This window comes from Geotrypetes seraphini, chromosome 15, assembly GCF_902459505.1.
Source record: "Geotrypetes seraphini chromosome 15, aGeoSer1.1, whole genome shotgun sequence".
NCBI classification, from domain to species: Eukaryota; Metazoa; Chordata; class Amphibia; order Gymnophiona; family Dermophiidae; genus Geotrypetes; species Geotrypetes seraphini.
The window spans coordinates 5,206,182-5,218,729 of NC_047098.1; the positions used below are offsets into that span (position 1 = coordinate 5,206,182).

The 12,548-nt window shown below is 46.1% G+C and overlaps 1 protein-coding gene across 3 annotated transcripts; it reads left to right on the forward strand.

The window, feature by feature from the left end:
• The first annotated feature begins 2,588 nt into the window (after window positions 1–2,588).
• C1QB (complement C1q B chain) lies at window positions 2,589–10,871 on the forward strand. Of its 3 annotated transcripts, none has more exons than XM_033922426.1 (3): window positions 2,589–2,688; window positions 7,751–7,938; window positions 9,672–10,871. In XM_033922426.1, exons 2-3 carry the CDS (start codon window positions 7,770–7,772, stop codon window positions 10,238–10,240), a joined length of 738 nt encoding a protein of 245 aa, XP_033778317.1. In that variant the 5' UTR covers window positions 2,589–2,688; window positions 7,751–7,769; the 3' UTR covers window positions 10,241–10,871. The 3 variants fall into 3 exon arrangements, with proteins under 3 accessions (XP_033778317.1, XP_033778318.1, XP_033778319.1); XM_033922427.1 differs by having other exon boundaries at window positions 2,672–2,810; XM_033922428.1 differs by lacking the exon at window positions 2,589–2,688 and adding an exon at window positions 3,685–3,730.
• Window positions 10,872–12,548: the final 1,677 nt, after the last annotated feature.

Below are 12,548 nucleotides of genomic sequence, written 5' to 3' on the forward strand. Positions count from 1 at the left end.
TTCTTCCATTGTTTATCAATTTACAAAATTCTCTATTTGCAGAGTACGTTTGGGTCTTACAAGTTAATGTTTGCTGCAGATATTCATTCAATCCGCATCACTTACAGAAACTAAAGATTTCTTGGTGAAAGGTGCACTTCAGGGACTATCTAAGTAAACAAAAAATTAAACGGGAAGGGAAAAACACATTTTGAACCATCAAGAGCTGCCCTGTGTCCTCACTACACCATACCAACCACCAAACATCCAGTACTGTTCTATGTCCTCTCTACACACCACCCAACCATCAAACACACAACACGGTCCTATGTCTTCCCCACACACTATTTAATTACCAAAATGCTATCTTGTGTCCTCACCACTTGCCTTTTCATACACTCAGTGGCATAGTAAGGGGGGGGGAGGTCTGCCCCTGGCACCATGTTGGTGGGGGTGCCATCAACCATCCTCTTCTCCGCCCCTCTCCACCTCTTCCCATTCCTCCCCCCCATACCTCTAGTTGACATTGTTGCTTACAGCGGTCAACAATGTGCTCTTTGTGACCCCGTTGGCTCTCCCACTGATGTCACTTCCGGGTGACGGGCAAAGGAAGTGATGTCAGAGGGCGAGCTGACAGGGTCACGAGGAGCATGTTGTTGACTGCTTGCGATTAACAACTTCAACTAGAGATATGGGGAAGAGAAGGGGGGTGTATGGAAAGAGCGGGGGGCGGGTGTGTGGCAGCCAGGATTGGGGAAGGAGCAGGGGGCTGAGGGAGGGGCGCCAACACCCCAGGCACCACTCACACTCACTACACCACTGCATACACTAAGGGGTAAATTCTATAAATGGTGTCTAAAAAGATAGGCGCCTACCTCTTCTCAACTACACTTAAGCGTCTGTTACAGAATCGCACCTAACTTACTTGTAAAACTTAGGTGCTTGTAGGTTAGGTCAGGGCTTCAAAGGCGCCTAAGTCCTTTAGAGAATTGCGCCTAAGTCCTTCTCCGCCCCTAGACACACCTACTTTGGTGCCACGCAATAAGCGCCTATCGTTTGTAAAATCACGCTTAAAGAGATATGTGTCTATCATCCAGTTAATTTGAATTTGTGAAGCCAATGTCATCCATGTAGATTTTTTTTTTTTTTTTTTTTAATCTTTATTGATTTTCAAACTTTGACAGTGAACATAAAACATTTTAATTATAACATTGTAAGAAATGAATTAAACAAAATACGATTCAAATAATTCCACATATATTACTATCATCCCCCTATTACCACCCTACATTGAAGCCAATTTACTAATTATTTAGGCAGATCTTATAGAATTTCCCCCTAAATACCCAATGTTCTCTTGTGTCCTCATTACACACCATCCAACCACCTGTCATCCAAAGTCCTGGGTCTTCATCACACACCAGCCAATCACCATACACCTAGTGCTGTTATTCTGAGTCCCCCCACCCCAGTGGTCTCAAACTCAAAGCCTTTGCAGGGCCACATTTTGGATTTGTAGGTACTTGCAGGGCCGCAGAAAAAAATAGTTAAGGTCTTATTAAAGAAATGACAATTTTGCATGAGGTAAAACTCTTTATAGTTTATAAATCTCCCCCCCCCCCCCGAAGGCCCCCCTTCTTTGCAGCATCCTCCAGCTTCCCCCCCTGGCCTTCCGGTCTTAGTTTCAGCTACTTACCGCAGCCTGCAGAGAGGATCGCCGGTGCTGTAGCATTCCTTGCAGGCTGCCATTGGCCTCCACAGCACGTTCCCTCTGACGTCAGGGGCAGTAGCGCGGCAGAGAGAACATGCTGCTGAGGATGACGGCAGCCTGCAAGGAACGCTACAGCACCGGCGATCCTCTCTGCAGGCTGCGGTAATTAGCTGAAACTAAGACCGGAAGGCCAGGGGGGAAACCAGAGGACGCTGCAAAGAGCGGGCAGCACTAGTACAGACCACGGGCCGCAAAATAGTACCTGGCGGGCCGCGAGTTTGAGACCACTGCCCCACCCCCACAAACCATTCAACCACTCATCACTCAATGTCCTGTGTCCTCACCACTCACCATCCAAACACCTAGGGCTCCTTTTACTAAGCTGCGTTAGCGTTTTTAGCGCAACGCAGCATTTTACCATGCGCGAAACCTGTGCTACGTGGCTAGAACTAACGCCAGCTCGATGCTGGCATTAAGATCTAGAGCGCAGGGCAATTTAGCCCTAATGTTGCCCTGTGTCCTCACTGCACACCATGACTAACAAACAGCCAACGCCACCCTAAATTCTCACGGAATAACTTCCAACCCACCCCCGACACCTAGCTTGTTTTTTCGTGTGAATTAAGAAGAATCCACACACTTATGAAATTAGGGACAATATCAGAAATTGACCCCTATAATTCACAGAAATGCGAACTGAACAAATATCTTTCCTGCACCAGTTGCTGAGCACTGCCAAAATGTTAAAATATCATCCTAGGTTGGCAAATCCAGGTCGGAAAGGGGGGATCTGAAACTGCCTGTGTGCTGAGAAAAGAAACCGCAAAATGTGCTCTTTTTAGCTACCACAAATGCTCCTTCCATCTGTGCAAACTTCCCTTTCACTGCTGACCTGCGATTGCACTTTCCACTTGTGGAAGGAGCTTTTTTGCAGCTTTGAAGGGAGCTGCATTTCCACTGTGGTCTTTGCCAGCCATCGGCTTCAGGTTGATAACAAGGTAAGAAGAGTCGGCTCTGCAGCTACAGTGAAGGCAGACAGGGATATTTATTGATCGATTGATTCGATTTTCTCTACCGTTCTCCCAGGGGAGCTCTGAAAGGTTTACATGAATTAATTCAGGTACTCAAGCATTTTTCTCTGTCTGTCCTGACTGGCTTACAATCTATCTAATGTACCTGGGGCAATGGGGGGATTAAGTGACTTGCCCAGGGTCACAAGGAGCAGCGTGGGTTTGAACCCAGGGTTCTGAGGCTGTAGCTTTAGCCACTGCGCCACACTCTGTAAAGGCAAAGAATTACCAGCCTTTTGACTTAGGGCTCCTCATATTAAGGTGCGCTAGGGCCTTAACGCCAACATTGAGCAATATAGCGTGCGCTAAGAACGCTAGCGCACCTTAGTAATAGGAGCCCTTAAATTCTGGCTTCTTCCGTGTCCCCTTCTCAAATGCATTGACTTGGTGCAGAACTTATTCTCTCTTGCTTCTTATGTCATGTAGCCTGTCCCCCCCCCCCCCCCCCCTCACTCTCTGCTGGTCATTATATTTTATTTACTTCTTCCATTTGTGCATCGCAAGCTCTAGGTGACATTACAGAGGAAGGGGTTAGAAGAGGGAAGGGAGGACTATGGAGGGCAGGAAGGAGCGGAGAGGATATTTCATAGATAGGAGCACCATCTATATAAATGATATGTAAATGAATTAAAGGAATATGTAAAAAGGAATAGAAGGGAGGAACTGTTAAACAATAGAATTCAATTAATAAATTGAAAACCAAAATCAAATAAGCCTGGCAGAAGTCCAGTTTTCCTGAAGCAGCTCTGTTGCCTCAGCATCTAATATAATAAAAGCCTAAGCACGCATACGCACTCTTACCAGCGTGTTCCGTTTTCCGTGCGCTGTAGGTCCCCGCAGGTAGGAGTGCGCATGCGCGCTTTCACGCATATCTCTCTCCCAAGGCAGATGCCGGCTTCAGGCGGCGAGGAGGCTGTTGGCCGCAGCGGCTCTTGTCTGTAGGCGGCTGTCGGCGGAGGGCAGATGCGAGGTAAGGGGTGCTTCTGGATAGGGGAAGAGACGGGGGGGGGGAGAAAAAGGAAGGGAGGCCTACTGCTGGACGGGGGAGCAGGAAAGAGGTCCTGATGGATAGGGGAAGAGACGGGGGGGGGGGAAGAAAAAGGAAGGGAGGCCTACTGCTGGACGGGGGAGCAGGAAAGAGGTGCTGATGGACAGGGGGGAGATTAAAAAAATGGAGAAGGGCTGCTGCTGGATAAGGGGAGCAGTGAAGGGGTGGTGGTGGACACAGGGAAGGTAAAAGGAAGGGAGAACGGGTGGACAGCCGAGGAAAAAGAAAGACAGAAATACAGAAGGAAAGGAGAAGAAGGAGAGAGAGAGAGAAAGAAATAAAGACACACACACACACACACATATATTCTAGCACCCGTTAATGTAACAGGCTATAAGACTAGTATTTTAAATAATCCCAACGGCGAAAGTCCAGACGGGCCAGATATCAGTGATTGAAGGTTGCTTTCCTCAAAACCTCTCTTCCTGGGCATTGACAGCATTTCTGCTCTGCTCATACAAATGGGCTCTGGGATCTTTGGCCCCCTCAGGACAATCTTTATGAGCTAGGCTAAAGTTTCAGAGCCCTACTTGATTCCCCCCCCCCCCCTCCCCAGCCTAGGGAGATAAATCCTTGAGCTATTCTGTACTTTTACTAGAAAAGTGACCTTCGTGGTTTTCTTGGTCCTTAATCTCCATAAAAATCTGTTTCGGAATAGGGAGTCTTTTACTTTTTAGGAATTCTTTGCTAAAGGAAAACAAAAGAATAACTTATAGGCAGGTTATATCTATCCGTCTGTCTGTGTTCTACTATCTAGGCAGAAACGGGTGAACGGATTTTGATGAAATCTGAAGTGTGAGAGGTAGACCCTAAGAGGAGACAAACATGATACCTTTAATCTAATGGAATAAACAGTGTGAAATGGTGGGCGTTGAAAACTAGGTTGCTTGAGGTTGATTTTAGCATTTTCAGGCTTCAGTTTTATATAGAATTTTATGCAGAATGCTACGTAGATTTTTTTACTTTTGTAAGATGTTTGCAATGTTTGTGAAGCTTTAGTATGTAAACCAGGAGTGTATGGCGCAGGGGTTAGAGCTACAGCCGCAGCACCCTGAGGCTGTGGGTTCAAATCCCTCCCAGCTCCTTGTGACCCTGGGCAAATCACTTAATCCTCTCATTGTCCCAGGTACACTAGATAGAGTTTGAGCCCCCTGGGACAGATAGGGACATACGATAAAGTGCATGAACGTAAACCAACGAGATAAATGGTATGTAAATGATTTATATCTATAATGACTGGGTCACAGTATCTGGTGGGGGTTTCTGGCTCTCATACCTCGAGGAGAGGGACAAGAATCAAAGGGCTGGAGAGGAGAGAGGGATGTATGGAAGCGTAGAGGTTAAAGAACAGCTTCGGAGACTTTGTGAACGCACTTTGCCAATCTTGGTGGAAAAGAGATGGCACTGAACATTTTCCACCCTGAGGTTGTGGGTTCAAACCCCCACGTTGCTCCTTGCGACCCCGGGCAAATCACTTAGGGTTCCTTTTACTAAGCTGTGTTAGGACATTAACGCCCGGAAAAGCGCCTGCTACAATGCCCCGCGCGCTAGACGCTAACGCCAGCATTGAGCTGGCGTTAGTTCTAGCCACGTAGAGCGGGGTTAGCTCGTGCTAATCTGCTTCGTGCGCTAAAAACGCTAGCGCACCTTAGTATAAGGAGCCCTTAATCCCCCCCCCCCATTGCCTCAGGTACATTAGATAACTTATTTTATTGAACTTTCAGTATACACATCCGTGGGGGGGGGGGGGGTTGCATTTGAGTTTAATTTAGGGAACATATGGATAGTTTCTTTCTGATTATTTGCTAGGGGGGAAATAATTGTTCATTACTGTTTATAAGTTTAATGTGTGAATTGTTCGTTTGCACAATGGTAGTTTGGAAAATCAATAAAGATTTTGAAAAAAAAAAAAAAAAGGTACATTAGATAGATGGTGAGAAGGAAAATGCTTGAAGTACCTTTGAGTGTGGTTGTAAACCTCCCAAAAGGCGGTATCCAAGTCCCAGACCCTTTTCCTTTCTGGAACATCCATTTGCTTTATCTTCAACCTTGACATAGCATTGGATTGAAATAATCAGATCAGACCACTAAGTAGCTGAATTCAGCAGGATGGGCATTTTGGAAGCAAAGCGTGAACGATAGTCCTTGAAGAACGTGAAACGGACACGTCCCAGAATGCTTTGCGATGGAAGTTAGAAAGTCAAAAGCAGGAAACAGTTTTATGACAATAACTTCAAAGTTTGCATCTTATAAATGTGTTCTTTCTATGACTTCCTTGGCATCATTTCTTAATGCAATGTTTTGGGGGCAACCTGCTTCAGAAGGATCAAATTTTCCCTTTTCCACTTTGCCAACAACAATCTCACAGACTTTTTGTGGGGTAGGTTCTATGGGAAAATATCCTAGTTCTGTTCTGTGGATGCAGAATATAGGTTTACATTTAACACTTCGATGGTCCAGTGTGTGGGGTTGGGGTTCAGTAAGTTTATATAACAGTTTATTTGCTGAGTAGCACCAGGAATTGCAGGTTTTCCCCTTTTTTCTATCATAGATCCTGAGAAAATATAAGTTGTATTCTTTTCTCTTGGGGCAACTGTCGAGTGGAAGGGATCCCTTCCCAACTCGTTCCCTCCCTCCTCCTTTGTGGGTTCCTCACTGGAGGTATTACCTCACACCTTGCCTCAGGCAGCAGAATGCCTTGAACTATCCATTTTCAAGAAATTTGTAGCATGCTGATACCAACCCAGCAAGCTATTTTACTCCACTTAGGGCAAAGCCCCTGAAATTGTTAAGAACATAAGAATGGCCGCTGCTGGGTCAGACCTGTGGGCCATCGTGCCCAGCAATCCGCTCACGCAGCGGACCTCTTGTCAAAGACCAGCGCCCTAACTGAGACTAGCCCTACCTGCGTACGTTCTGGTTCAGCAGGAACTTGTCTAACTTTGTCTTGAATCCCTGGAGGGTGTTTTCCCTATGACTGACTCTGGAAGAGCGTTCCAGATTTTTACCACTCTCTGGGTGAAGAAGAATTTCCTTACGTTTGTACGAAATCTGTCCCCTTTTAACTTTAGAAAGTGCCCTCTCGTTCTCCCTACCTTGGAGAGGTTGAACAACCTGTCTTTATCTACTTTGTCTTGAATCCCTGGAGGGTGTTTCCCCCTACAACAGCCTCTGGAAGAGCGTTCCAGTTTTCCACCACTCTCTGGGTGAAGAAGAACTTCCTTACGTTCGTACAGAATCTATCCCCTTTTAACTTTAGAGAGTGCCCTCTTGTTTCCCCTACCTTGGAGAAGGTGAACAACCTGTCTTTATCTACTTTGTCTTGAATCCCTGGAGGGTGTTTCCTCCTACAACAGCCTCTGGAAGAGCGTTCCAGATTTCCACCACTCTCTGGGTGAAGAAGAACTTCCTTACGTTTGTACAAAATCTATCCCCTTTTAACTTTAGAGAGTTCCCTCTTGTTCTCTCTACCTTGGAGAGGGTGAACAACCTGTCTTTATCTACTAAGTCTATTCTTGAATGTTTCGACATGTCCCCTCTCAATCTCCTCTATTCGAGGGAGAAGAAGCTCAGTTTCTCTAATCTTTCACTGTACGACAACTCCTCCAGCCCCTTAACCATCTTAGTCGCTTTTCTCTGTACCCAGGGTACAGAAAACTAACCACATTAATTTTTATACTAGTTAACTGAGGTAACATGAACTCACAGGAAGGACATCAACTTGTACAGCTCCATTTTTATCAAATAATTTACTGTATTTTACCTGATCCAAGGTGGGGGTAGTGTTGGGAAACCCCTAATATCGCCAAGAAAATGCTCAACACCAAAAAGCATCATTTAAATGCTAAGGTAAAAAGCTTGAAAGTGTTCTTGTTTGAAACCATGTTGTTCTCTTCTTTGCTGCTTTGGGGCCCCTGTGACTTGCTGGTTTCTCTTTTACAGTCCCAGAGTGGCCAAGAATATGTTTGAAGGAGGGCAGATGGCAAGAGTGATAATCCTCCTGGCTTCGGTCACTCTAGCTTCCACACAGACCTGCAGCAGTCCCCCAGCCATGCCTGGCATTCCAGGAAGGCCAGGAGCACCCGGGAAAGATGGCAAAGATGGAGCTGACGGAAGCAAGGGAGATGTAGGTAAGGGAAGTAGGACTAACGTATTAACATACACCCGTACTGAGACCCCCCACCTCTGCCCATCCCTTGAGTTCTCCTTGTAATCCCTTCTTCCTTTGTTCCCGACTCCGACCTTACCATGGTTCTTTGTTATTTGTATTCCTTTGTTACTTGTAATTGCGTACCTCCTGAACCCGCTCCTAGAGGGTGACGTCGGAAGGGGAGCTGATACTGGTGCGGCGGCAGCTTGGGGGTTGCTGCTCGCACCGGGAACGTTGCGGAGGTGGGGGGGGGGAAGGGAGTCAGGAGTGGGTGGGGAAGGAGAGTGTGGAGGGGGGGGAAGGGGCACCTCGGCCCCGGGCGTCTCTCACCCTTGCTATGCCACTGCTTGGGTTGCAAACCCACTATAGAGCATGCCATGGGACAGATTGGTTTGTTGATTGATCGATCGATTGATTTTAAGTACGTGAGTTATCAAACTGCTGTTTGCTCTGTTAATAATCCATGTCACGAATATACTGAATGTTGAAAGTGAGTTGATATTTGTTAGGTCCTGAGACGCAATTATGGATGTTTCTTGTAATGGAAACCGCTCAGAGCATGGGCAGTATATAAATTTTTTAAATACATAAATAAAATACCTCTTATGTATGATCTCTTTCGTTAACTCCTGTCACCCGCATTGGACTTCACGTTGTGTAGTGGTGTATAAATAAAAGCTTAGGTTATGTTATTAACAACAAGTGAAAACATTGATTATCAATAACCTCTTTACGACACATAAACCCAACACGTAGAACGATCTTTTCCGTCACTGCTCCCCAAACTTGGAATCCTACTCCGCTTCAATTAAGGGAAGAGACCATTTTTAAAGCAAAACGAAAATCATTTCTATTTAAGGACCCATAGTACATTTTTTCCCTCAGTTTAACTCTTAGACAGGTTCCCCATTCCCTTATGTACTTACCTTTATCTTTTTTTCCTTACTTTAACTAATGTAGTTCTCCTCCCTCCCCCCCCATCCACCTTCCCTACTGTTCCAGTATGGCTGTCTTGTCTGTTGTTAGTCTTTACATATGTGTATAAAATATATTTTAGCTATCACCCGCCATTTTTATAATATGGTCCTCCGCCTAGAAGCCTGACTAAGCGGAATAAGAAATTTGAAATAACCTTGGACGAAGGGTAGACTTAGAAATGAACACTTTAAATTCACATTGTGAATGTTTACCTGAAACTCTTTCAGGCTCGACTTACCTGAACCCTGTTAGCCTCCAGAGCTACTGAACGAATACAGAAGCCGTCGAAGGAGTGTCAGAGTCTGATCCTTTGCCCTCTCCTGGCTGCTTTACATATGTTTAGGGTTAGCAGTCATCCAGGTCCTCTTTGTAGAGGACTGTCCCGGTGCCTGGAGGGATTTCCAAAACCCGGCAGTTTGTCCGGGTTCTGGAAGTCCCCGAACGCAGGGCCACGTTTCGAGGCCTTCTGTGCGTGCCCGGATGTTAGCACGATGACATCACATGCATGTGCATGATGTCACCGCATCGACATCTGCACACACGGAGAAGCCCTCCAGATCTTAGTGAAGGAGACAGAGGGTTCATCTGGGGGGGGGGGGGGGGGGGCGGGACAGGGCAGTGCTAGGTGTCCTCTTCTTTTAAAAGAGGAAATCTGGCAACCCTGCATATATTCCTTTTGCCAACCTGCTTCTGTACTGAGTTTTTCTCTGCTTTTCCCTTCAATTTTGTAACCAGGTCCTCAGGGACAGCTTGATGATTTGAGAGAACAAGGTGAGAAAGGAGAACCGGGAAACCATGGAAACCCTGGGAAAGTTGGACCTAAGGGTCCTCAAGGTCCACCCGGAGCTCAAGGCCCCGCAGGCCCAAAGGGTATCAAAGGTGAATCGGGTGACTACAAAACCCCCCTGAAGTCTGCTTTCTCCGTGGCCAAGGTCGGCACGAACCTGCCAAGACCAAACCAGCCGATTCGATTTGACCGAATGATCACCAATGAGAACCTCCATTATAACCAACGGAGCGCAAAGTTCACATCTCAGATCCCCGGCCTCTACTACTTCACCTACCATGCCACCTCCAAGGGCAACCTGTGCCTGAACTTTATGAAGGGTGCAGGGAGAGGGATAAAGGTGGTAACCTTCTGTGACTTTGTGAGCAACATCTATCAGACCACCACTGGAGGGGTGGTGTTGCACTTGCAAGCGGATGAGCCTGTGTGGTTAGAACCAACGGAGAAGAATTATATGGTAGCAATGGAAGGGGCTGACAGCATTTTCTCTGGGTTCCTGCTCTTTCCAGACCCTTAAATTGTAAATGTACGTTTTTTTTGCTTGGCTTTATCCGGTTTGCCTGCTTCCTGGGACACTCCTGTAGCATCTCCCAGCCTAGTGCACCACTTACTAACTTGCCATCCTGCATTCATACCCAGAAGAGCAAGCTACACCGCTTCTGTCATTTTATTCCATCTCTTAAAATGTTTTCATTGTCCACTGCCGCTCTAAGCCATCGCTTGCGGCTCTAGAAATACCATTTGGGAAAGAGTGTAAGAGATTATATTGATCCCTTTTGGTACATTTCTGTCATTAGTTGTACAGCAGATTAAAAGACTGGGCAGTCCTTGAATGTCCACAGTGGAACGCCATAGAAATGACTGTACCATGACAACAGTGGAAATAATTTGGTCATGTAGACGTAAGCTCTGTGGTTGCTTCTGGGACAGACCGAAGGTCCATCAAGCCCAGAATCCTGTTTCCAACAGTGGCCAACCCAGGTCCCAAGTACCAGGCAGAAACCAAAAGAGTGGTAACACTCCATAGCTGAGATTGTGATGTCATAATGCCTCATTCCACCAATGCCTCAGAGCCAAACTCACCAGTGATGTCACAATGGCTTGATTGTCCTATTCTTGGCTCACATAAGAACATAAGAGCTGTCATACTGGGATAGACCACAGGTCCATCATCCTGTTTCCAGCAGTGGCCAACCCAAGTCACAAGTACCTGGCAAGATCCCAAGAAGTAAAACAGATTTTATGCTGTTTATCCTAGGAATATGCAGTGGATTTCTCCAAGCCATCTTAACAATGGCCTATGGACTTCTCTTTTAGGAAATTATCCAAACCTTTTTTAAACTCTGCTATGCTAACTGATTACACCACATTCTCCAGAATGTGTGGAATTGTCCTGTGTTATAGCAAATACTGCAGATCCAGTAACATGTCTTCTTGGCTGTCTGAATCTGAAACATATGAATCCAAAATCTAACAAATGCATTAATGGGTGTGTTTCACATCCGAGAAATTTTCTGGGAGAAGCAATAAGCTCTCACTAGATTCACAGATTAAGAAATGTTTTTGCTATGGATTGTTTTTAAGAACTGAAAAACAAATTAGAAGTAGTTTAATACCAACAGTTTAGCATGGCACACAGTCCATCATTTATACTGGATCCCGATCTATCCTTAACCAATCAGAGAAAGGGAAACCGGGTCAAAGTGACTCTCCCAGAGTTGCATAGAGAGTCAGTGACTGAGGCACAGGAAAGGAAAGTGACTCCTCTAAGGTCACTCGGTAACTGAAGCATAGAGAAAAAAAAAGTGACTTCCCCAAGGTCACCCAGAGAGTCAGTGACTGAGGCACAGGGAGAGAAAGTGACTTCCCCAAGGTCATCCAGAGAGTCAGTGACTGAGGCACAGGAAAGTAAAGTGACTCCTCTAAGGTCACTTGGTGACTGAAGTACAGAGAAAAAAAAGTGACTTCCCCAAGGTCACCCAGAGCATCAGTGACTGAGGCACAGGGAGAGAAAGTGACTTCCCCAAGGTCACCCAGAGCGTCAGTGACTGAGGCACAGGAAAGTAAAGTGACTCCTCTAAGGTCACTCGGTGACTGAAGTACAGAGAAAAAAAAGTGACTTCCCCAAGGTCACCCAGAGAGTCAGTGACTGAGGCACAGGGAGAGAAAGTGACTTCCCCAAGGTCACCCAGAGAGTCATTGACTGAGGCACAGGGAGAGAAAGTGACTTCCCCAAGGTCATCCAGAGAGTCAGTGACTGAGGCACAGGAAAGTAAAGTGACTCCTCTAAGGTCACTTGGTGACTGAAGTACAGAGAAAAAAAGTGACTTCCCCAAGGTCACCCAGAGCATCAGTGACTGAGGCACAGGGAGAGAAAGTGACTTCCCCAAGGTCACCCAGAGCGTCAGTGACTGAGGCACAGGGAGAGAAAGTGACTTCCCCAAGGTCACCCAGAGAGTCAGTGACTGAGGCACAGGAAAGTAAAGTGACTCCTCTAAGGTCACTCGGTGACTGAAGTACAGAGAAAAAAAAGTGACTTCCCCAAGGTCACCCAGAGAGTCAGTGACTGAGGCACAGGGAGAAAGTGACTCCCCACACTGAGTGATAAAATTACTTTTTCCATCCATCTAATCTAACCAATTTCTGTTTTTATCCCACAGTTTTTACTTGTTATGTTTCAGTTTTTAATGAACTGTAAACCGAGTCGAGCTCCTTAGGGAATAGATTTGGAATATAAAATGAAGATTAGATTAGATTAGACAAATGGAGAGTCTTTGTCCTATCTCTTCTTGAGCAGTCAGTTCAAGGGCACCTGCTCGTTTATG

What these genes read in the sequence shown, in the direction of transcription:
- C1QB (XM_033922426.1), top strand. Translation starts at nt 7,770, where the DNA reads ATGTTTGAAGGAGGGCAGATGGCAAGAGTGATAATCCTCCTGGCTTCG. An exon ending in CGGAAGCAAGGGAGATGTAG is followed by an intron (nt 7,939 to 9,671) that starts GTAAGGGAAGTA and finishes TTTTGTAACCAG; the next exon opens with GTCCTCAGGGACAGCTTGAT.